The following is a 20,896-nucleotide window of genomic DNA, read 5'->3' as shown; positions in this document are numbered from 1 at the left end:
TACTATGCCTCTTCCTTGAGTAAAATGATGGAGGATTTCACTTTTAACTAGAGAAAGACAGAAAGCGCAGAAGACTGTCTTAAAGCAGATGAGCATAGCAAGGATTGAGTCTATTGCAAATTCTAGTTTAGTGTTCAGTTGGGGTTGAATGAGGCACATGTGAAAATTCTTAAATGAATCTGAAGTTGTGACAAAGTTTACTGAAGCTTTGAACCTGCAGAAGTAAATGGTGCTAGCACACTGCTGTAGCAAGATACTGAAGGAATGCATGTCATTAAGTAGGGGTAGACAGGTAGTCTGGATTCCTTTGTGGTCTGAGTCTTGCAAAAGAGTCTCTGATGAGTATGATGCCCTATGAACACACGGTGAGGTCAGTACTGTGGCAAGGAATCTGATTAGGTCTTTAGACCTCAAAGAGCTGCAAAATCAGAAACTACTTATTGTTGTTATAGAGACCTCATGCAGGGTTTGTACTGTCACAGGAATTCCTCCAGGAACATGCAAGAAACTCAAGAATGGATGTCTTTTAAAATGAAAGAACGAAGAAGATTTGTATCTATAGAGGCTCCTATCAATTGGATGGCTTTTTCTAGCTATTAGTCATCTTCAGTTCCCTGGTCCTGATGCTTTAAAATTTTAGTGGTTGTACTAATGTGGATTTGGGTCTTCAGGGCTGTGTGGAGAAGAGGGTAAGAGAATTGAAACAAGCAAAAACGTGATCTTTCTTTTTCCATCTAGGACCCTTTGGTGAACGTGATGACCAACAGGTGTTTATCCAAAAAGTTGTTCCCATCACTAACAAGCTGTTTGTAAGGCTGTCTTCCACTGGGAAAAGGTACCTCCATGTTTAGGATTTGAAGGGGGAAAGGAGCAGGACTGTTCAGGTGGTGGGGTCTCACATCCTTCGGGGAAGCATGCAGTTGCACTTAAATAGCTTCTAATGTGCTTGACAGCTCTGGCTGAATTCTAGTTTGTGTGCTAGTAGGAGAGCTGTACTTAATGATCTACTACAACTGCAAAGTGGCATTTTGAAAACTGGTTTCAGAGGCTCACGTCATGATGGCTCACCTGTTGAGCTCGCAAAACAAACATTTGTGTGCCTTTACAGAATCTGTGACTCTCAGCCATGGAACCATGCTACATTAAATTTCAAAACTAACACTGACATTGCTGGTGGCAGGGATTATGCTGCTTACAAAGGTATACAGGGAAGCAGTATCTTGCTTCCTTTGCACTTGTCAGAAGATCGTAAAACCTTTAAAACCGAGAGACTTTTCTAGGTCAGGTATACAATTATTTACTTAGGCTTGACTTCATAATATTTTATTACATTGCTGCCTATGGAGTAAAAAAGTTGCCAAATAACCATAGCTGCTTTTCTTCCTGTTAGATTAGGAAGATGGCAAGAGATCAGAAATGGTGGCGCATCTTGGTTCTGTGCTGTTTTGTACTCTTGTGTCTTTTGCCTAATAACTTGGAATCTGGATGAAAACATTGATGCCTTAACAGTATTGACATCTGAATTGAAGACAAACCCTGTGGACTACTGATGTGCTTGCTTGCTTGTTTTTTGGGTTTTTTTTTGTTGTTCTCCCATACTTCAGGCTACATGTGTATGTAGTTGAGAGTGTTATTAGATTACTTATTTTGGCATTTCTTGGGTAAAAAAAAAAATCAACACAAGGGGCCAGTAAATTGAATTACCCAGAATATGTGAAGTTCTGCTGTGGAGTCTGGCTTAGCAGCTTGGTTTTGCAAGTCTTTTGCCTCTGAGTCACCTTCTAAAAGCTTCTAAAGCTTCTGTAAGCTTCTAAAATAAAGGGGGAAAAAGCAATGGAGATCTACCATGTCAAGTGGTATCACAGTTGTTATAAGGCAAAAGTTGTCTATATAGATAACCTTGGATTTATCATAGAATGGTTTGGGTTGGAAGGGACATTAAAGGTCGTCCAGTTCCAACCCCTTTGCCTTTTTTTTTTTTTTTTGTAGTTTTTACAGGTTATTTTCCTAGAGCATATGAAGGGGCTAGTTGCTCTCATTCTTGTGAGAACCTTAGGTTTCTAAACATTGCAAAATGAAAATGGACATCAAACATTTGTGTGGTTCCCCAAGAAAAGTAACAAGTAGTAAGACTGCAGGTGGACTGGAGGGAGGTAGTGTCTGCAGCTTAGCAGCATGCTGGTCATGCAGGAGAAAGAATTTCATCTGGAAGGAAGGTCTTTTTTCTGTTGACAAGTTTGGTGCCTTCTCAGAAAGTCAAAAAATTTACTGGCCAAACTGCCAGGTGCAATTGTTTTGGTAACTTGGGGTTTCTTTTCCTGCAGGATCTGTGAGATCCAGGCAGTTGACTGCACTACTATCTCATCATTTACTGTGCGAGAATGTGAAGGATCCAGTAGAATGGGTTCCCGGCCACGCCGCTACCTCTTCACCGGGCATTCAAATGGCAGCATCCAGATGTGGGACCTCACCACAGCTATGGACATGGTTAATAAGAGTGAAGAGAAAGGTAAGTTGTGTTATGCCAGTACTATGGTGTGATTCTTTTTCTGTCCTCACATCATAGAATCATAGAATAACCAGGTTGGAAAAGACCCACTGGATCATCGAGTCCAACCATTCCTATCAAACACTAAACCATGCCCCTCAGCACCTCGTCCACCCGTGCCTTAAATACCTCCAGGGAAGGTGACTCAACCACCTCCCTGGGCAGCCTGTTCCAGTGCACAATGACCCTTTCTGTAAAGAATTTTTTCCTAATGTCCAGCCTAAACCTCCCCTGGCGGAGCTTGAGGCCATTCCCTCTTGTCCTGTCCCCCGTCACTTGGGAGAAGAGGCCGGCACCCTCCTCTCTACAACCTCCTTTCAGGTAGTTATAGAGAGCAGTGAGGTCTCCCCTCAGCCTCCTCTTCTTCAGGCTAAACAACCCCAGCTGTCTCAGCTGCTCCTCATAAGGCCTGTTCTCCAGCCCCTTCACCAGCTTTGTTGCTCTTCTCTGGACTCGCTCCAGAGCCTCAACATCCTTCTTGTGATGAGGGGCCCAGAACTGAACACGGGATTCAAGGAGCGGTCTCATCAGTGCCGAGTACAGAGGGAGAATAACCTCCCTGGACCTGCTGGTCACGCCGTTTCTGATACGAGCCAAGATGCCATTGGCCTTCTTGGCCACCTGGGCACACTGCTGGCTCATGTTCAGTCGGCTGTCAACCAACACCCGCAGGTCCCTCTCCTCCAGGCAGCTTTCTAGACAGACTTCTCCTAGTCTGTAGCACTGCATAGGATTGTTGTGTTCCAAGTGCAGGACGCGGCACTTGGCCTTGTTAAACCTCATGCCGTTGGACTCTGCCCAGCGGTCCAGCCTGTTCAGATCCCTTTGCAGAGCCTCCCTACCCTCCAGCAGATCAACACTTCCACCCAGCTTAGTGTCGTCTGCAAACTTGCTAAGGGTGCACTCGATGCCTTCATCCAGGTCATTGATGAAGACATTGAACAGGGCTGGACCCAGCACTGAGCCCTGGGGAACCCCACTTGTAACTGGCCTCCAGCTGGATTTCACACCATTTACCACCACTCTCTGGGCCCGGCCATCCAACTGGTTTTCCACCCAGGAGAGTGTGCGCCTGTCCAGGCCAGAGGCTGACAGTTTCTCAAGCAGAATGCTGTGAGAAACTCTGTCAAAGGCTTTACTGAAGTCCAGGAAGACCACATCCACAGCCTTTCCCTCATCCAGCAGCCGAGTCACTTGGTCATAGAAGGCAGTCAGGTTAGTTTGGCAAGACCTGCCTTTCGTGAACCTGTGTTTACAGGGCCTGATCACCCGGTTCTCTTGCATGTGCTTCATGATAGCACTCAAGATCACCTCTTCCATGACTTTCCCTGGCACTGAGGTCAGACTGACAGGCCTGTAGTTTTCTGGGTCCTCCCTGCGACCCTTCTTGTAGATGGGCACAACATCAGCCAACCTCCAGTCCAGTGGAACTTCCCCAGTCTTCCAGGACTGTTGGAAGATGATGGAAAGGGGTTTGGCCAGCACATCTGCCAGCTCCTTCAATACCCTTGGATGAATCCCATCCGGCCCCATAGACTTGTGGGTGTCTAGCTGGGCTAGCAAGGCTCTGACCACCTCCTCTTGGATCATGGGAGCCTCATTTTGCTCCTCTAGCTCCTGGGTTTGTACACAGATGGAACGACTTTCTTTACAATTAAAGACTGAGGCAAAGAAGGTGTTAAGTACCTCAGCCTTTTCCTCATCCCCTGTCACTGTTGTTCCTTCTGCGTCCAATAGGGACCGTATGGTCTCCCTAGTCCTCCTTTTATTATTTATATATTTATAGAAAGATTTTTTGTTATGTTTCACAGACTTTGCCAATCTGATTTCTAGTTGAGCCTTAGCCCTTCTGATTTTTTTCTCTACACAATCTCACTTCCCTGCTGTAGTCTACCCAAGAGACCTGTCCCCTCTTCCAGAGCCCATAAACGTTTCTCTTCTTCTTGATATCCCTCAAGATCTCTCTGTTCAACCAAGCTGGTTTTCTCCCCTGCCGGCTTTTTTTACGGAACATGGGGATGGCTTTCTCCTGAGCTGCTAGGATTTCCTTTTTGAAGAGCTCCCAGCCCTCATGGGCTCCCTTGCCCTTAAGTACTGTCTCCCATGAGACTTTGCCAACCAGCCTTCTGAAGAGTTCAAAGTCTGCCCTCCGGAAATTTAGTGCTACTGTCCTACTAACCACCCTCTTCACTTCACCTAGAACAGCAAACCCTATCATCTCATGATCACTTTGTCCTAGGCGTCCACCTACTGCCACGTCCCCCACAAGGCCTTCTCTGTTCACAAACAGCAGGTCCAGGAGGGCACCCTGCCTTGTTGGTTCATTCACCAGCTGTGCAAGGAAGTTGTCTTCCACGCACTCCAGGAACCTCCTAGACTGCTTCCTTTCTGCTCTATTGTACTTCCAGCAGATATCAGGAAGATTGAAGTCTCCCACAATAATGAGAGGCATTGGTCTAGAGATTAACCCCAGCTGTTTATAGAAGAGCTCATCAGCTGCTTCTCCTTGGCTGGGTGGTCTGTAACAGACTCCCATCACAAAATCTACCTTCTGGTGGGCTCCTCTGATTTTAACCCACAGGCACTCAAGCTCCTCATCGCCACAATCCATCTCAACGGTGTCCAAGTCCTCGCTTACAAAGAGGGCTACCCCGCCTCCTCTCCTACCCTTCCTATCCCGCCTGAGGAGTTTGTACCCCACCATAGCTGCACTCCAGTTCTATGAGTCATCCCACCACGTTTCTGTGATGGCAAAGACATCATAGCTTCCTTACCGTATGACAGCTTCCACGACAAAGATGAGAGCCTCTCCCTTCACAGTCATATACTACTGTGTGACTTAGGGATTTTCAGACTGTTGTCTTACCTTTCTGAGGTGTCAGTGCTAACATACAGTTTTTACTATACAGTTAAAGAGACAGTGCATAACTACGGTAAATGGATTTGGACACTAAGAGCTGTCTCTTTCAGATGTTGGTGGCCCCACAGAGGAAGAACTGCTCAAGTTGCTTGACCAGTGTGACTTGAGTACGTCTCGCTGTGCCACACCCAACATCAGTCCTGCCACCTCAGTTGTTCAGCCAAACCGGCTTCGGGAGTCTAATTCCAGGTAAGTCACCAAGGGCGCTACTGGCTGCAGACATCAAAGGTTTTACCCCTCAGGTAAGCAAAAGAGAGATTTGGTGACCTGAATGCTGTAGCTGTGGCCTCTGAATCTGTGTTGAAAGTGTCTTATACTACACACACATACTACTTTAATTTTGTTGGTTTATGTGTGTGCAGATTCAAGTATCCTATGTGAATCTGAAGTAAATGATATGGAACCCCTTGTGTGGAGTTTTGATGAATGTATTGCTTTTTTAGTGGGAGTTGCAGTGGTAAGTGGGAGCAGGATGTGCAGGAGAACTGGCTGCTATTCTCAGCCTAACATCTCTCTTCTCATCCTTCGTTGTTTCTCTTTTTTGAAGCCTCCAATTGCAGCACCATGAAACAATCCATGAAACAGCTACATATGGTTCTGTGCGGCCATACAGAGAAAGCCCCCTATTGGCAAGAGCAAGGCGGACGGAAAGCTTTCACAGTTACCGGGACTTCCAGGCTTTTAACTTACCCAGCAAAAGCCCAACAGAAAAGGCAGCTGCTGCAAATGGGAATTCAGGCCAGACAGAGGCCAGGAAGGCAACAGCTGAGGGCAGTGGAGCTGAGAGAAAGGCAGTCACAACAGCACTTGAAGTGCGAGGTATAGGTGTGACAGATGCAGGTGGGTGTTGCACTACAGAGGTTCACCGTCTGCCAGAGAGCTCTCTGGATCTCAAAAGAAGAGGACCAGAAGAGGAGAGTGAAGCCAAAGCAGAAAGCAAAAAGAAAATGGGGTTTGAAGGAGCTGGCTTCCTAGGAAGGAAGAAAGTGCCTCTCCTGGCCTCTGCGCCAGTTCTTGCTGAAGGTGGGCCTGAACTACCTGGTGCGGCTTCTCCGTCACCTACGAAGACAGCTGCTTCACCACGTCACCGGAAGAATGACTCATCCTGCCAAGACTATGGCTTGTGAAAATGCAGCTGGTGGCAAAGAGGAGGTGCAGGTGCCCTCTGGCTGGTAGCAGGCGTAACATTACGTGTTGTGGGCTGTTTTGTGAATGGGACTTTGTTCTGATGCCCAGAGTGAAAATTGTAAGGTTATGAGAGAGTGTAACACCTGGCTACCACCAAACGTTTGAAGAGTGGTCCACACCAATTTGTGGCTTTATGTAATGGTTCAAAACATAGTACGGTACTTGGTCCAAAATATTGTTGTGCATTCTTGCATAAATGTGGTCAGGCATGTGATATGTTGTGATTATTTTTGTTCTGGGGTAAGGGAGGGTGCTAAAGGAGTACGTGATTGCTTAGTGGAAGATGTCTTTCAGACACAGCCACACCTTGCTCTGCGGAGTTGCTACTGTCTTGGCTGGATTTTGCCCAATTCACAGGGCTGCCTCTGTAGTCTTGTTTTATGAATGGGATCTTTGCTCTGTATGCTGCTGTCTGGAACCTGAAATGCTTTGTGCAGGTTAAGGAGGAAGCTATTCAAAATAGCATATTATTTTGCCTCTTAGTCCAAATAAATTGCCAGAGGAGTGTTGCTTGTGCTTTCTGAAAATGTGTGGTATCAGATGATGGGTTTTCTTGATTGTGACTGAGAGCATGCATAAAAATATGCTTGGCAGAATACACAGAACTGGCAGTCTCTTGAGGGCTTCCTTGTCACTTTCTCTGGAAGAAGGACAGAGATGAATATGGGAGTAGGTTTACTGTCATGGTATAATAATTCTCAATTACAAGTGCCTTGACATGATATTTCCTACCTGTGTTGCACTGGCTGCTTGCTGTTTGCTCCTAGTTTACTGTGGGTGCTGAACAAATTTTATTGCTTGTAGATTAGTAATACGTAAGGATAAGGGAAGGCTGTGACAGCAAGTGTTTAATGGGGATTGAGCTAGGAGGTTTTCTGCCTTGGAAAAACTATGCTTGGAGTTAAGCATTAATTAATGGCTTGTTTTTTAATTTTTTTTTTTAAAACTGTGGCCGAGAGGGTGGGGAAGAGGAAGGGAGAAAACACAAAGATTAAAGCAACTCCATAAGAATTCCTTCATTTGCTGTTTATTGACCTGTGCATAAACAAAATTCTGTGTTGGAGCTTTGTCAGGTCAGGAAAAGACATGGCTGTCCTGCTACAGAGGCTCCTTTTAGCCACATGCTGGTTTTTTGGACAGGTAAAAGACTTTTCCTTATCACTTCGCCCCCGCCTCCCGCCCCACAACACTCCTCAACTGTATGAGACAAAGATGAGAGCCTCTCCCTTCACAGTCATATACTGCTGTGTGACTTAGGGATTTTCAGACTGTTGTCTTAGCTTTCTGAGGTGTCAGTGCTAACATACAGTTTTTACTATACAGTTAAAGAGACAGTGAATAAAAGGCCAACTTACACTCTCCGCCTCTCCATCCCCTCTCAAGTTTTGTATTTTAGCTAGTGGGCATGGGGTGGGGAAACAGCAGCCCTATCCCCTCCCCAAAAGGCCATGCAGACTGCTTTTGGCAAGTTACCCACTTTCCATTTTATAGAGAAGGTGGTTGTGTTCTTCAGAGGTGGGTGTCGGTGAATGTGGTGTGCTCCTTGGTGACTGTGCTGAAGCCTTTGATGACATTGACAAGATCTTCTTCATCTACATACTGTTAGGAGAGGAGGGGGAGAAAGTATGTAAGCCAAAACTGTACCAGACTAAAGGCAATTCCTTCATTTTGTTCCACCCACCTCCCTAAAAGATTGTTCTGAAATAGCAAGATAAATAAGTGCATTTATACATCTCTACGTGTTTTCCCTTTTCTCCCAGCATGAAGTAAAAACCTAAAGCATTCAAGCACCTGAATCCAAAACAACCAGATTTTTATAGTAAGCAATAAGTTAAAAAAAAATTATATTACTAGATGTATCTGATGAATGGTAAATAAAATGGTGTTTGTTAAAGTGTAATGGGGATCGTGGAGAGATGAGAAGAAAAAGAATACATGCTTACATTTTTGTTTTGTATAACAACGTCACCTGTGATTTAAATAAGATTTTGTTTTTAAAGCTTTGAAAGGAGAGTCTGAGCTTCTTATAACTGCACTCATGCTAATGCTTTGAGGCAAAGGAAGAGTTGAAAGAGAGAAATAAACTGTCTGTTTCTGTAGCATAAAGAGAACACAAGCAGTGTTACTGCAGATGTGTGTCCTGGGCCCTTAGTTCCCAAGGAATTAAATCGCAAGATGGGATACCTCTGAGAAAATTAGTCAGCCTTGAGTCACAATACCGCTGACTCAAGAAGTCCATGAACTGCTGAGTGCAGGCTGGAGGGTTAACCTATACCTATAGGGGTTTTCCCTATAGCTAAGTATCACTATCTTCTTACTTAAGGCTTATCAGCTTCCTTGGTCCTGCTGTTATGGTCTAAGCGTGTAGGAGAGCAATGGTTGCAAGGCCTCTGTACTGTGGCCTACTTAGCGTTCCAGCCTCTTTAGCTGCTTGGTGTACTGAAGGTGAAAGCACAAGGAAGCTGCCTGGATTTATGTGCTGGACCATCATTCTCCAGTTCACTTTGCATTTTGGACAAGATCCACTCACTCACTGATAACTACACACTCCATCTCACTTTGTTACTACCTCACATGCCCTTCACCTCCATTTGTCCCCCTTTTAGGAACACTGTTAGTCTGCTTTTTCTGGGAGGGGTGTCTCCCTGTTCCCTGAACCCCTTCTCACACATTTGCTTAGGGAATGGTGGGAGCCAGCAGAGTGGAGGTTAAAAAGCCTTTTTCCTGGTGACAAAGAGGAAGGGAAGTTGCACTGTCTGTGACTTGAGAATCATAACTTCTTTTATCTGTGTGTGCAGGCCTATGTTGGTGGCAGTGGCAAATCCTGTCCTCTCATATATTTAAAGATGGATACTCTTCCTGCTCGCCCCCCTCTCCCACCTTCTAGTCCTGTGTGGGCAGAATTTGAAGGAATTTGTCAGAAATGCCAGAAAATCTGAGTATTTGCATGATCTCTGCATTATGACTGAGCAGAGGACAGAGAGTAAGACTGTAGCAATTGCATCCAAGGTCAGAGAAGAAGAGTAGCTAGAACACAAGGTCCTGCTTTTGGTGCTGAATATGTGAAGGATGCCAAGACATCCCTCCTCACACATGCACGTTTGCTGACACGTATGGAGAGAAAAACCTATGAGTTGACTAAACAGAAGGGAATTCTTCAAGATGCATATTCCTAGTACACCATGGAGTTATTGGTTCAGTGGAAATCACAAACAGATGTGTGTGGGCCCCTCACATCATATAAGAGCAATATGTAATTGCCTGTGCCTCCAGAAGAGAGGATCTTATCCCTGACCATGTCCTTCTAGGTCTTTTGGCTGTGTCTCCTGCAGCTTTTCATATTTAGATGTTCTGTGATTCTAAGAGAGCAGACAAATCACCAGCAGCTGCCACACAACAGCGTCACAGAGTGACAGGAGTCCTTACCAAGCCACGACCAGTAGCGCGATGATTGCGAATAATGGCATCCCAAGGTGGGTCTTCAGAAAAAGATTTTTTGTCATAGAGGTTGAGCAGCTGGCTGACACTACGATGAAGAGAGGCCTGGGAATACGTGCGATTTAGCTGGCTCTGACTTGATCTTCTTGCCCCGGATACAACATGGACACTGTGGCTGCTCGTGGGAGAACCAGGCCCTGGAACTTTAGTATCTGCCAGACCCTACAAGGAAGATGCAAACTAATAATTTAAAAATAAAAGGCATGGTCTCAAACATATTATCTGAACAAAATCAAAGCAGAAATGGAAGAGAACAAAGAAACCCATGCTTCAAAAATCATGCACAGTTAGAAGAAAAAAAAAAATGGACCTTTCCCCAGTATAGCACAATCATGTCATTAAAAAGGAAAAAAATCCAACCCTCTAAACCAAGACTTTACCTGATTTTTTTGTTTCTCCTCTCCCTGATTTCTTTAGAAGTAGCTAACAGGCAGAGGTCCAAACATTTTGGACTACCAGAATGGCAGCCCAGACTTGCACAGCAAGGGGATGTTAGCAGACTTCCTTTTTCACTTATCAGGATTAGGGAAAAGGCATTCACCCACCAGGAGAAACATGCAATGTAAGAAGCCTTTGTGCATGCTCTTTGGGTCACCTGGCATATCACACATCTTGCAGTTCTGCAAACTAACAACTCTACCTCGAAGTGCATTGTGTAACTTTTGAGAGTGACACTGCTTGATGAATCAGATGTGTCAGCAATGGTCTCAAACTGAGATTAAAGAGAGAGAGGAAAAGTATTATGGCAGGGCAAGGCGCAGCACTGGTGCAGTCTGTTCCTTATAGAGGGGTTGAATTATCTGCATCTCTGTGAAGGGGAACAATGTAGCAGGATGTGAGGAAGCAGGGGAACTGGCAAAGATGAGGCACTATTTAACTTTTAACTGGTCATCAAGTATGGTGTGGACAGTCATCATCGCTTGCTGCATGACCTCACTAACAATTGTAAAACACAAATGATTTTGCTACTTCATAGTAGCTGTATCCTAACTTCTCAGATGAAGTCCTTCAACTGATGCAGTGTAGAATTTTCCTTTCGATTAAGTCTGTGAGCTTCTGGAAAAAGGGAAACGGGAAAGAGGGGAAGAAAGGGTAGGAATACGGAAAGGAATTGTGCAGGCACGCCAACAGCAAAGACATTTTAAAGTCAAGAGGAACAACACAACATGACAGACTGTAGAGAAAAAGGAATCAAGACCATGAGACCAGAAAAAAAAAGTTTCTTATGCTCTTAGCTTTTGCCAGGAGAAGGGGCGCACTGGAAATCCCATTATTTCAAAGATCTCCTTCATTGAGGCACAGATGCAGCTTCTTGGCACCAAGACAAGAAGAAACAGAATGCGTGAAGGATGCAGGAGTCACTATCCTGCTCGATGGTGCTCACAGGAAAAAGAAGCTGAGAAGTGACAAGAACAATCATCTCACGGCCTGTGTCTGGGAAGAAGCACGGACATGGAAGGGACCATTGTTCCTGTTCTCAGTCTTTTAACAGTTGCCATATTCCTTTTATCTTGCTCTTCCTCAAAGACTAGGATAGCACCACTGCTCTGCCGCATGGCAGTGCATGTTCTTTATCCATTTTTATTTTTTTTACAGAATTATATCTTGTCATAATAAAAATGATACAAAGCCTTTCTCTTTATCAGTCCTAGCAGTCCTCCTCCCACCTCTCTAGTGGTCCCACTGTAGCTCAATGCACACACACATGTTGTGAAGGTTCTTAATATTTCCCTGGTCGTGCTCACTCTCCCCAACACCTTCCTGGCATGCAGCTCATCCTAGAGCGTGCCAGCTGCGTGGTGGGTGGGTACTAGAAAGAAACGGAGCCTCTCCTTAAGTCCTGCTTTTTACACACGCATTTTGTGGATACCTGACAAAGGCTGTCAGAATGATCCTGGTTAGCCATCCACAACAGACAGTTGGGAACTCATGAAACGTTCCTCTGAAAAGCACATCTTGTCACCTACCTTCTCACAGCATACCAAGGCCTTTTCAGCTCTATCGCAGATATCGGCTAACATCAGGTAACACCAATGGCTTTGCATTATTTGTGACTCCAGCTCCAAACTTTTTCTGAGCCATCAGAAGCATTTCAGAGCCTGCCGACCGGGGCTCTTTCTGGACTAAGCACCCACACAGTTGCACCATACAGCCCTTTTCCTACACTGAACAGCCTTCATTTGGTAACGAGTGCAATAAAATGGTGGAAAGAGAAAGTAAAACTGTGTGTGTGTTTGGGGGAGACAGATACAAGTGTAACATGACTGATACACAGCGCTGCATTTTACTCAACGTACCGGATGGGTTTCACCTGATGAATACACACTCATTGGTGACGTTCTTTTCTGGAGTGGAACTAAAGGAGGTCTGTCTCGTGCATAAGGTTGCTTGTGGACTTTCCTTTGAAGAATTAAGGAGAGAAGAATAGCCAAGAGAATCAAACCTAGAACTACCATCAGCACTGCAAACCACAACTCGTTGTAGAATTTTGCACGTTTAGAATCTGCTTTGTCCTTCTCTCCAGGTGTTGTCAAGATCAGACCTGTAAAAATCAAGAGGGATTAGGGGAGCAAGGGAATGTTATTTCACAAAGTGTTTAACAATATGCTATCCCTTTCCTTGCTAATAAATTAGGCAGAAATTCAAGCAATTTTGTCGTCATGTGCTTATTTGCACTTATGTTCAAGGTGGCATAATGGTTCAATATGCTAGCGGGCTGTAATAAAAAGCTTACTACCCTCAAGAGACCTTGCTTAAAGTTCTGGCATTGCTGCTCAGGCTGGAAATCACCACTGCATCAGCAGCTCTTGAGAAAGGAGGCAGTGACGGTGGAATGCAAGAAAAAAAAGGGTTCTCCATGTAACCTTGAAGAGTGGAAATGACTACAGTAATTTCAGAGCAGTACAGACAGAGGACATTCTCCCCAGCACTGTGTACTGGCAGGCCTGTGCAGTTAAAAAGGGAGAGGATGGAATGCTGAACCAAAACGTGTGATAAATCATTAGAAAAGCAAAATAACATGAAATATTTTATTCCTCCTTTCTCCATGTGTTAGAACAAACAGACACTTAGTTGGCTTTGCTCATACACAACTCAGGTGTGAGAAATCCCAGCAACAGGATTTCCAGGTTATTTGCAATCCTGTGTGTGAATCCAGACTCTTTGCTAAGCAATTGCCATTGCCTTTACTTGCAAGCCTCTGCTGCAGGTTGCCTGTGGTGCTGATCAAGTTTGCAGCACATTTTGGGTAGAAGCAGCAGCAATCAAAAGAAAAAAGGAGCAGACTGTGGCAGGTGATGGATGCAGAGTAATAGGGAACATTTTATAATGCCTTTACAGCAGCCTTGCCTGAAATTCTGCAGGAGGATGGAGTGAGATGTAAAGGAAATGCAGTGTAAAGAGTAATTGCAAAGACAAGGCCCATCTATTTTAAGAAGCAGAACAGGATGCAACTCAGAAAATAAATAAATTAATTAAAACCAATATGTCAGTTTGAAATGGTCTGAGTTTAGCTTTGCTTTCCAGAAAACTAAAGAGAGAAAATCCTGAAATTTTTTACTGGTAGGCATCTACCAGTAAACAACTGACTGGGATTTCAACACACCAAACTCTTTCTCTTCCACAAAAAAGGCAAAGGCCTCACGGACAGAAAGGAAACAGCAGGTTTTATAAACTGAGTCCCAACAGCATCTTCCAGGATATTCTCATAAATGGGTTAGGGGAACACATCTCAGGTGAAACTGCAGAGACTGGCTGATTGTCATATGAGAAGGTGGGTGGGATGCAGGGAGGTAAGAAGATATGTATTTTCATTGTCAAACTGAGGAGGAACATGGGAGGAAAGGATTAGCATTCAAGATAATCTTATTTTGGAAATAAAACGTGGAAGAGAGCAGATTCTATTCAGGAAGAAAAAAGCACTACTTTTTTTTTGAGCAAAATATTTGTGTAAAAAGTAAAAGAACCGGTACACATCTGGAGAAAGGATCTGAAGCTGATTATGACTTAAAGAAACAGAAAGACATCCATGGCAAAAAAAGGCACACTGCCTACATACCCATACCTTAAGTGACACTAGGGAAGCCCTTGATCCTGCAATGAGATGCCATCCTGTCTGGCATGCGCAACATATGTAATTTCTATCACAAACACATAAAATCAATAGGTGCTAGGTAATTTCTTCACATATTTACCAACTCCATCTCCAGCGCTGTACTTGATGATTGGTGTTATGGCACTCCCTTCATCAGTGGTACAGGTCACTTGAAACAAAAAGGCTGAGCAAAAGGGTTAGAAAATACTGTTAGCAGGAGAAACCAAATTCTCTAAGTGCTGCTTTGTCACCATGATTCACTAATAGAGATGGCCAGGTCTGTGAAATGCCGAGGCAGGCATAGTGTATCATAACCCAACTGAGTCCCAGATCATAACCTCATAATGCCTTTTACGTGGATATTAAACCTCTAAACTACAAACCATGGCAGATCATAGGTAGTCACCACTATGATATCACTACAATTATGTTCCTCTTTCATCACCTAATTCTCCCTTTTCCTATCACATGTAGTTGTCAAATTTCCATTTATTCATCCTTTTGTTCTAAATCCCCCATATCCTGTTCATGGCTGATATGAGAATGTTAAATATGTTTGAGTGAAAAGTATTAACACCATTGCAGGAAAGTAAAAACTAAATGACAAAATACTTTAAAACACAAAACCCCCAACACTTAAAACCAGAAAATATTTGTTCTTTCTTTTTGTTTTCCTTTTATTTTCTTCCCCCCCCGGCCCCGTTGACTGAGTTTCTCTTTATTTTAAAGACTGAAAATTTCTGAAACAGAAAATATTTCTCAAACATGGCTGATTTCAAGATCTGCAGACGTAGTTTTGTTTAAAGAAAATTCAAGCTCCAGTCTTTTCTGAAGTGGAAGATTTCCATACATTTCCCAGAGCGTAACCCTGAAAGGTAGAACTTGGGAAAGCTCCAGGATTTGGGAAAGCTTGACCCTCACAATGAGCCACAGCAGTCTCCCTCAGTCAGGTAAAACATCTAATAGGAAGCTTAGCACCCAGGACTTTTGTTTCAAGCATCCACTTAGATGCACTAGAGTGTGTCTGTAATATGCTGCTGTGCTCCTAGCTTGGGATGACTATGGAGAGTTTTTAACTTTAGCACACAATAATATTAATTTAGCTCAAATGTCTTTCACAGAGAGAAAGCTATAGGAAATTGAAACTGACTTTTGTCAGATGTCCTTGGTAAATACAGCTCAGTGTCAAAGCCACTGTAGATGCGCTGCCCGCTCTCAGTTAATGCATACTCCTTCAGACGGCCGTTCAATACAAAAGTGCGACTCCAGTCTATGTGGATGGTAGATAAATTGCTGACAATGGAGAATGGAGCCATGTATCGAGGCGCTGCAAAAGAAGGAAAAAAGCTCGTTTCTAGCCAACAGGCATGACTGAGTTACAGAGCATGGAGAAAGAGACTCTGAGACATGTGCTCCCTCTCTCTCTCGCATATACGTGTGTATTAGTAGGGAAGATACAAGGAGAAAAGAGAATGATGCTGTAGAATGTCCTCCTCTACACCAAGAAAGCAGAAATATCTCATATTTTTAAAATAAAGACCTGGAACTTCCCTCCTTTGCTTTTGTGTATGCAGTACAGATGCTAAAATTGTATAAATTAAATTTCCAGCTTAAGGTTGGGGACAGGGAGGCACAGGAGATTGTGCAAGTTCATCTGCAGCACGCTGGGCTGTTGGAACCTGAACTGCTAAGGAGAAAACGCTTCTGCAAGCCCCAAGAAATTGCCCAAGATTGTCTTTTAACACATGCATAAATGTGAAAACATGAGATTTCAGAAGAGCAAGAGCAGATGGCAGGCAGACAGAAAAGAAATGCAGAACTCACTTCAGGGAGGAAGAGTTCATCAGTTGAGCTCGACAGCTTGCTAACAAAAGACTTCATTTAAGTTTGAGGTGGTCCTTTCTTGTGGCTTTGCTATTAAGCCATGTGCCCAGTATATGCTGGTTTGTTCATAAGAAAGCTGCTTGTCCAGCTGCACTTCACTGCTAACTGCCCACTGTCACTAAAGCAAACCTTCCAGGCAAGAGGAAGGAGACATTCAGAGTGACTCAAGACACCTGGCGTGAATATGTAAGCAAGGCAAGAAAAGCAGGACTGAAAGGCAAGGGCTGCAGACCAAGTAGGCAGGGGTTTAAAAATTACTTTCAAATCCTTGTATTCTGTATGTCTTCCTAGTTCATTATGATGTTTTTTCCATTTAAAAGGTCATTATCATGTTCCAGATTTTTAGTTTGCAATTTAATAAAACACAGCTTTTGAGATAAGGACTTTTTGCTTTTTTTTCAGCAGTGACACTAAAGAAAATCCGGGACTGTACCACCTGCAATTTTCAGGTATTTAGCAGATACATTTTAGTAATTACTAGGCAGAACTACCAAGTGATGTAAAAGGGATTTTTAAAAAGGTGATTCTGAAACCCTGACATGAGACTATGTGATAAAAAGTGAACATCCTCTTTGCCCTGACCTGGCAGGCTGAGGTGAAATGCCCATCTCATCTGTTATGGAATGACTCTGGCTACAGCACTATAGATCTTTTTAATAAAAGCTGATGTTAGACCACTACAAATTCAGTTTTGATGGCAAAATCTATTCTGACTGTAGGCACAGGTCCTGCATGTTAAACTTCCATGAAGAACACTATATGGCCTTAAAGTACTGCTTGTGGTGGTTATATAAATAGCAACAAATTTTTACTTCATTGTCAACAAGGATCCAATCAATCAGATGGCATCCAAGGAAAACTATCATGAGCCCCGTCAGAAATGTGGCGTGAATTAGGACAGTAGGATTATTCCTGAAAAGAATCACTAGGTCTCTTTCAAGATCTTCACTTTTCTCAGGGATTATTTATGGCCATGTATTTATTACTACACATCATCCTTCTGGTAACACTTGAGCATTTTATGTTCTGCCACTTTTCTGCCCATTCTCAGTAAAATCAAAGATTTCCAGGCTCTTGAGGCAGAGGATGTGATATCAGATGATGAGCAAAGATATATTTTTGAAGGAATGAGCAGTCAAGTTCCAGAGCAGAATTTAAATGAATGGGCAGCAGAGCTACTAGTGATGACAAGAGCAGGTTTCTGGGTACATCCTCCTTCACGGAGGTGGAGAAGTCATTTGCTGCTATGCAGTCCTGTGCATCAGAAGTGGACATTGATAGGAATTTTTGGATTTTGATAGGAATGGTTGGACTCGATGATCCAATGGGTCTCTTCCAACCTGGTTATTCTGTGATTCTGTGATTCTGTGATTGCTAATCGGTGAACGATTTCTTATACTCACGCTCCTTTTCCGTAGTGAAACCAATCCATTCTGAAGCACTGCTGCCAACAGAGTTGTAAGACACAACTCGCAGGTTGTAAGTTGTGTAAGGCTCCAGGTTGGACACATTGGCACTCTGGCCTTTTCCTGTATACTTCACCTCAGTTGGGCCAGGACTGCAAGCCTTCACTGCTGGCTGGAGGTTCAGGGGGCAAGCCATATACACGTGGAGCTCATAGCTGAGAAGAAGGTTGAGATTTTAATTAATCAAGAGCCTTAATAGCATAAAAAGCAAGCATACATTTCATCCTAACTGCTGTATGTCTGGCTACCAGAGAAGAGAATGGACCTGATACCAGATTTTTTTCTTGGAGATTTTTGTCCTACCTGTAAGATGCCTACAAGCAATTATGGTTGTCCATGACACTCACAATGAAACTGTCAATGCCTGTTACCTTGCTGCTCACTTCTGCAAGTCAGGATTTGCCTTAGTAACTACAAGATGCAGCTGCCTCCTCACTGCCAGCTGATCTCATGACTTTTTGGCTGTGGAACCACAGTTGTCAGGCAATTACTTCCACTCACAACAACTCATTCTCTCCACCTTCATCCCACAACCCACCCCCCCCCCCAACCCCCTCCCCTCGCCCTCTAATACCCTTCTCAGAAGAAAAGCAGTTGTTGCCTATTAACACCTCCCAGATGGCATTTAGGCCACATGAGATATCACGGACACTGGGAAGGAGGAGCATGGCGGTCACAACAATCCATGCTCTCAGCCTTGTGATTCCAGCTTATGTCCAGGAAAACTGTTCCACCACCACCCCCCCTTTTCTGAGGTGGGCAGTTTTGGCTGGGTGGCAGCTCCTACCTGGTGACAATACCGTTGGGTGACTGAGGGGCGCTCCACTGGAAAGAGGCATTCCTGGATGTCACAGTGCGGATCTGAGGGGGAGGCTGCTCTGAGGGTGGAGCTGGCTGCGTAGTGACTTGGGCCATGGGTCCTTTGCTGCAACAGTTGAAACAGGTGCAGGCCTCCACGCCAATAGAGTATGTGGTGAAAGGTTTTAGCCCATATATTGTCTGCTGGGTGGCAGTCCCTTCTGAGAGCTATAAAAATTAAAAGGGAACTTGTCACAGCTTCAAGTACCACAAACACTAAGTAAGAGTTATGGAGGTGAATTAGCTCAAGAATATGGGCGCGAGGTTCTGCATGTCCTTTAAGTCTGACATTAATGCAGCTGTTGTGTGCTGGGAACTCTGCACTTATTTTTCTGTCATTACAAAGTTAAAGGGCACTGTTCAAAGGAAAAGACCATGCCATCAGTGGCCTCACAGACGTCTTGAATTGAGCTGTGACCACTGTATGTCAACTCGCAAATGTCATTCTCAGGAACAGCGAAATAGAAAAACCTTTAAGAGGAAACTCTGGGATAAGTGGTACTGAAGCAAAAAGAAATTAATGTGGAAAACATGATAACAGTGTTAGCTAATAGTTTTGTGTATTTCACAAGCTTCCTCAACGTGGGTATGCAAGATAGATGGCATTCAGCAGAGTGATACAAATGTGTTTGGTGGGTCAGTTTACTTGCAGAGAGGAGAATGTGCTCTCTGGTAGGTACCTCTAAGTCGAGGGACAACATGACACTGCTCTGCATTTAAACAGACATGGTGCTGTTTGAAACTATTAGTAAACTCTCTTACACTCAGCAAAGGAGACCTGGCAGCTCTGGCAAAGGAAACGGTGCCCTCGTTCTGAAACTGCTCGCAAAAGCTGCCATTTCACCTTACTGCTATAAGACAAAAAAAGAAATATGTAGAAAACACCAGTGAGGGGCAACATCTGCTCCCATTTTGCAGCATGTGATTTAGCAGAGTGCAGCAAAAAAATAGAAAGGAAAGAATCAAGCAGACAAAGGAAAGCACTTGGTACTTCTTGATGCCAGAGCCAGAGATGAGCTAGCAACGTAGCAGGTGTGAGGGGATGGAAATAGAGGGCCGTGCAGGCACCAATTAGCTGTACTGGCTAAACCAAACATGGACACAGCAAACTGCATTCAAAGGAGGAAATGCAGAATGTGCAACTGGTAGGCCACTTAAGCTCAAGGAAAGGACTGATGAGCGCAGAAAGCGTTCCTGGCACTTCCAAGCTGAGCAAGATGGGACAAGGGAAAAAAAAATCCCTTATAAATATTTAGCTACTTGTAAAAGACAAATAGTGCTACAGACAGAAAGTATTTAAGTATTTTCCACTGATTTGGTGCTAACTATTCCAGGCACCTTCCACGGCATTAGCCTTTTCCCACACCTTCCTATTCTATAGTTCTAATGAAGACCTGCTGAGACTGGTCATTTCTCGACACTTCCTGGTGTCTAGGCTAAGACATCAAACACACAAGTTCCTTGATTACTTGCACTATTCGTCAGTGCTTTACCATGAAATACTTCTTACCATCTAGAAAGATTTTTTATGGGAAACTCATGTATAGCACTTTCTTCTGAACTTCAACTCCATACGGCTATCCAAAGCACACAACTGCTAGCTATTGGCTTCAGTTTCCACCTGCACCATTTGGACTGGCAGGAGCTGTTTGGAAGTGTTTCATTTGGATGGTTAGCTACTGCTGAACAATACTTCTGATTCCTATCACATTGTCACAGCACATCACCATGTGAGAAGAGTTTAATGACAAGCTTAGCTCCTTGAGAAACACAACATTTAGGTGAATAAAAGCCCTGGTGGTGCTTTGGGCAGAAGCAAGCATTGCAGAGCAGTTAACAAGGGGAGTGCAAGAGAGGAAGGCAGTCGGTAACCAGCAGCAGCAACTTATAAGAACAAAATTGCTAAAGCTAGAAAATACATGTTCAAATGGAAGTACAGAAACAGTGTTGACAATACTTACCACCACATCAGTCCCTGTGGTATCATTAGAAAACAGTCTGTAGATACTGACCATCCCATTTGGCTTAAGAGGGGGCCTGATGTTCACCATGACTACTGTTGATTCAACTGTGTCGAAGAGGGGAGCTCCCAGGCCCTCAGGAGGGGCAGGGCCTGTCCGGCAGCGGGACCAGCTGCTTGGTGTCCTGCCTGCTGAGTTTACTGACCACACCTTGCACAGGAAAACAGAGAAGCTGTTAGTGGAAGACTCAAGCCTACAAAACATCCACAGTGGTGGTTACCCAGGGATGCTACTGCAGCTTTACTGACACAGAGAAAAATCAACTGCAATGACACCCATGCGAAACATCCCTTGACAGCCATGCACCTGTGTTGACCCGGTGACTTCCTATCAGAAGAATGAAATGTTTCACTGCTACATTTAGGAGGAGATTCACATTTTTAGAAGGAGATTTCATGTCTCAGACAGTATGTGTTTGTG

At 44.1% G+C, this 20,896-nt stretch overlaps 2 protein-coding genes across 2 annotated transcripts in view; one reads left to right on the top strand and one right to left on the bottom strand.

Moving 5' to 3' along the window:
- The window catches only part of KCTD3 (potassium channel tetramerization domain containing 3), a 32,939-nt gene extending 24,275 nt beyond the window's left edge, over positions 1 to 8,664 (top strand). Inside the window, exons 15-18 of the mRNA XM_069852770.1 lie at positions 739 to 835; positions 2,325 to 2,509; positions 5,519 to 5,657; positions 6,016 to 8,664. Coding sequence (XP_069708871.1) covers positions 739 to 835; positions 2,325 to 2,509; positions 5,519 to 5,657; positions 6,016 to 6,595 — 1,001 coding nt within the window. The 3' untranslated portion in view covers positions 6,596 to 8,664. The remainder of the gene's footprint in view (positions 1 to 738; positions 836 to 2,324; positions 2,510 to 5,518; positions 5,658 to 6,015) is intronic.
- LOC138718342 (usherin-like) overlaps positions 8,127 to 20,896 on the bottom strand; it is a 220,836-nt gene continuing 208,066 nt past the window's right edge. The window contains exons 36-44 of the mRNA XM_069852767.1: positions 20,417 to 20,626; positions 18,385 to 18,623; positions 17,535 to 17,752; positions 15,398 to 15,574; positions 14,348 to 14,431; positions 12,452 to 12,696; positions 10,795 to 10,866; positions 10,083 to 10,316; positions 8,127 to 8,255 (exon numbers count right to left, since the gene is read on the bottom strand). Coding sequence (XP_069708868.1) covers positions 8,166 to 8,255; positions 10,083 to 10,316; positions 10,795 to 10,866; positions 12,452 to 12,696; positions 14,348 to 14,431; positions 15,398 to 15,574; positions 17,535 to 17,752; positions 18,385 to 18,623; positions 20,417 to 20,626 — 1,569 coding nt within the window. The 3' untranslated portion in view covers positions 8,127 to 8,165. The remainder of the gene's footprint in view (positions 8,256 to 10,082; positions 10,317 to 10,794; positions 10,867 to 12,451; positions 12,697 to 14,347; positions 14,432 to 15,397; positions 15,575 to 17,534; positions 17,753 to 18,384; positions 18,624 to 20,416; positions 20,627 to 20,896) is intronic.

This window comes from Phaenicophaeus curvirostris, chromosome 2 (assembly GCF_032191515.1).
Source record: "Phaenicophaeus curvirostris isolate KB17595 chromosome 2, BPBGC_Pcur_1.0, whole genome shotgun sequence".
In the NCBI taxonomy this organism is placed as follows: domain Eukaryota; kingdom Metazoa; phylum Chordata; class Aves; order Cuculiformes; family Cuculidae; genus Phaenicophaeus; species Phaenicophaeus curvirostris.
Note: the sequence above shows the minus strand (reverse complement) of the source record. Positions and strands in the feature narration are given on the sequence as shown.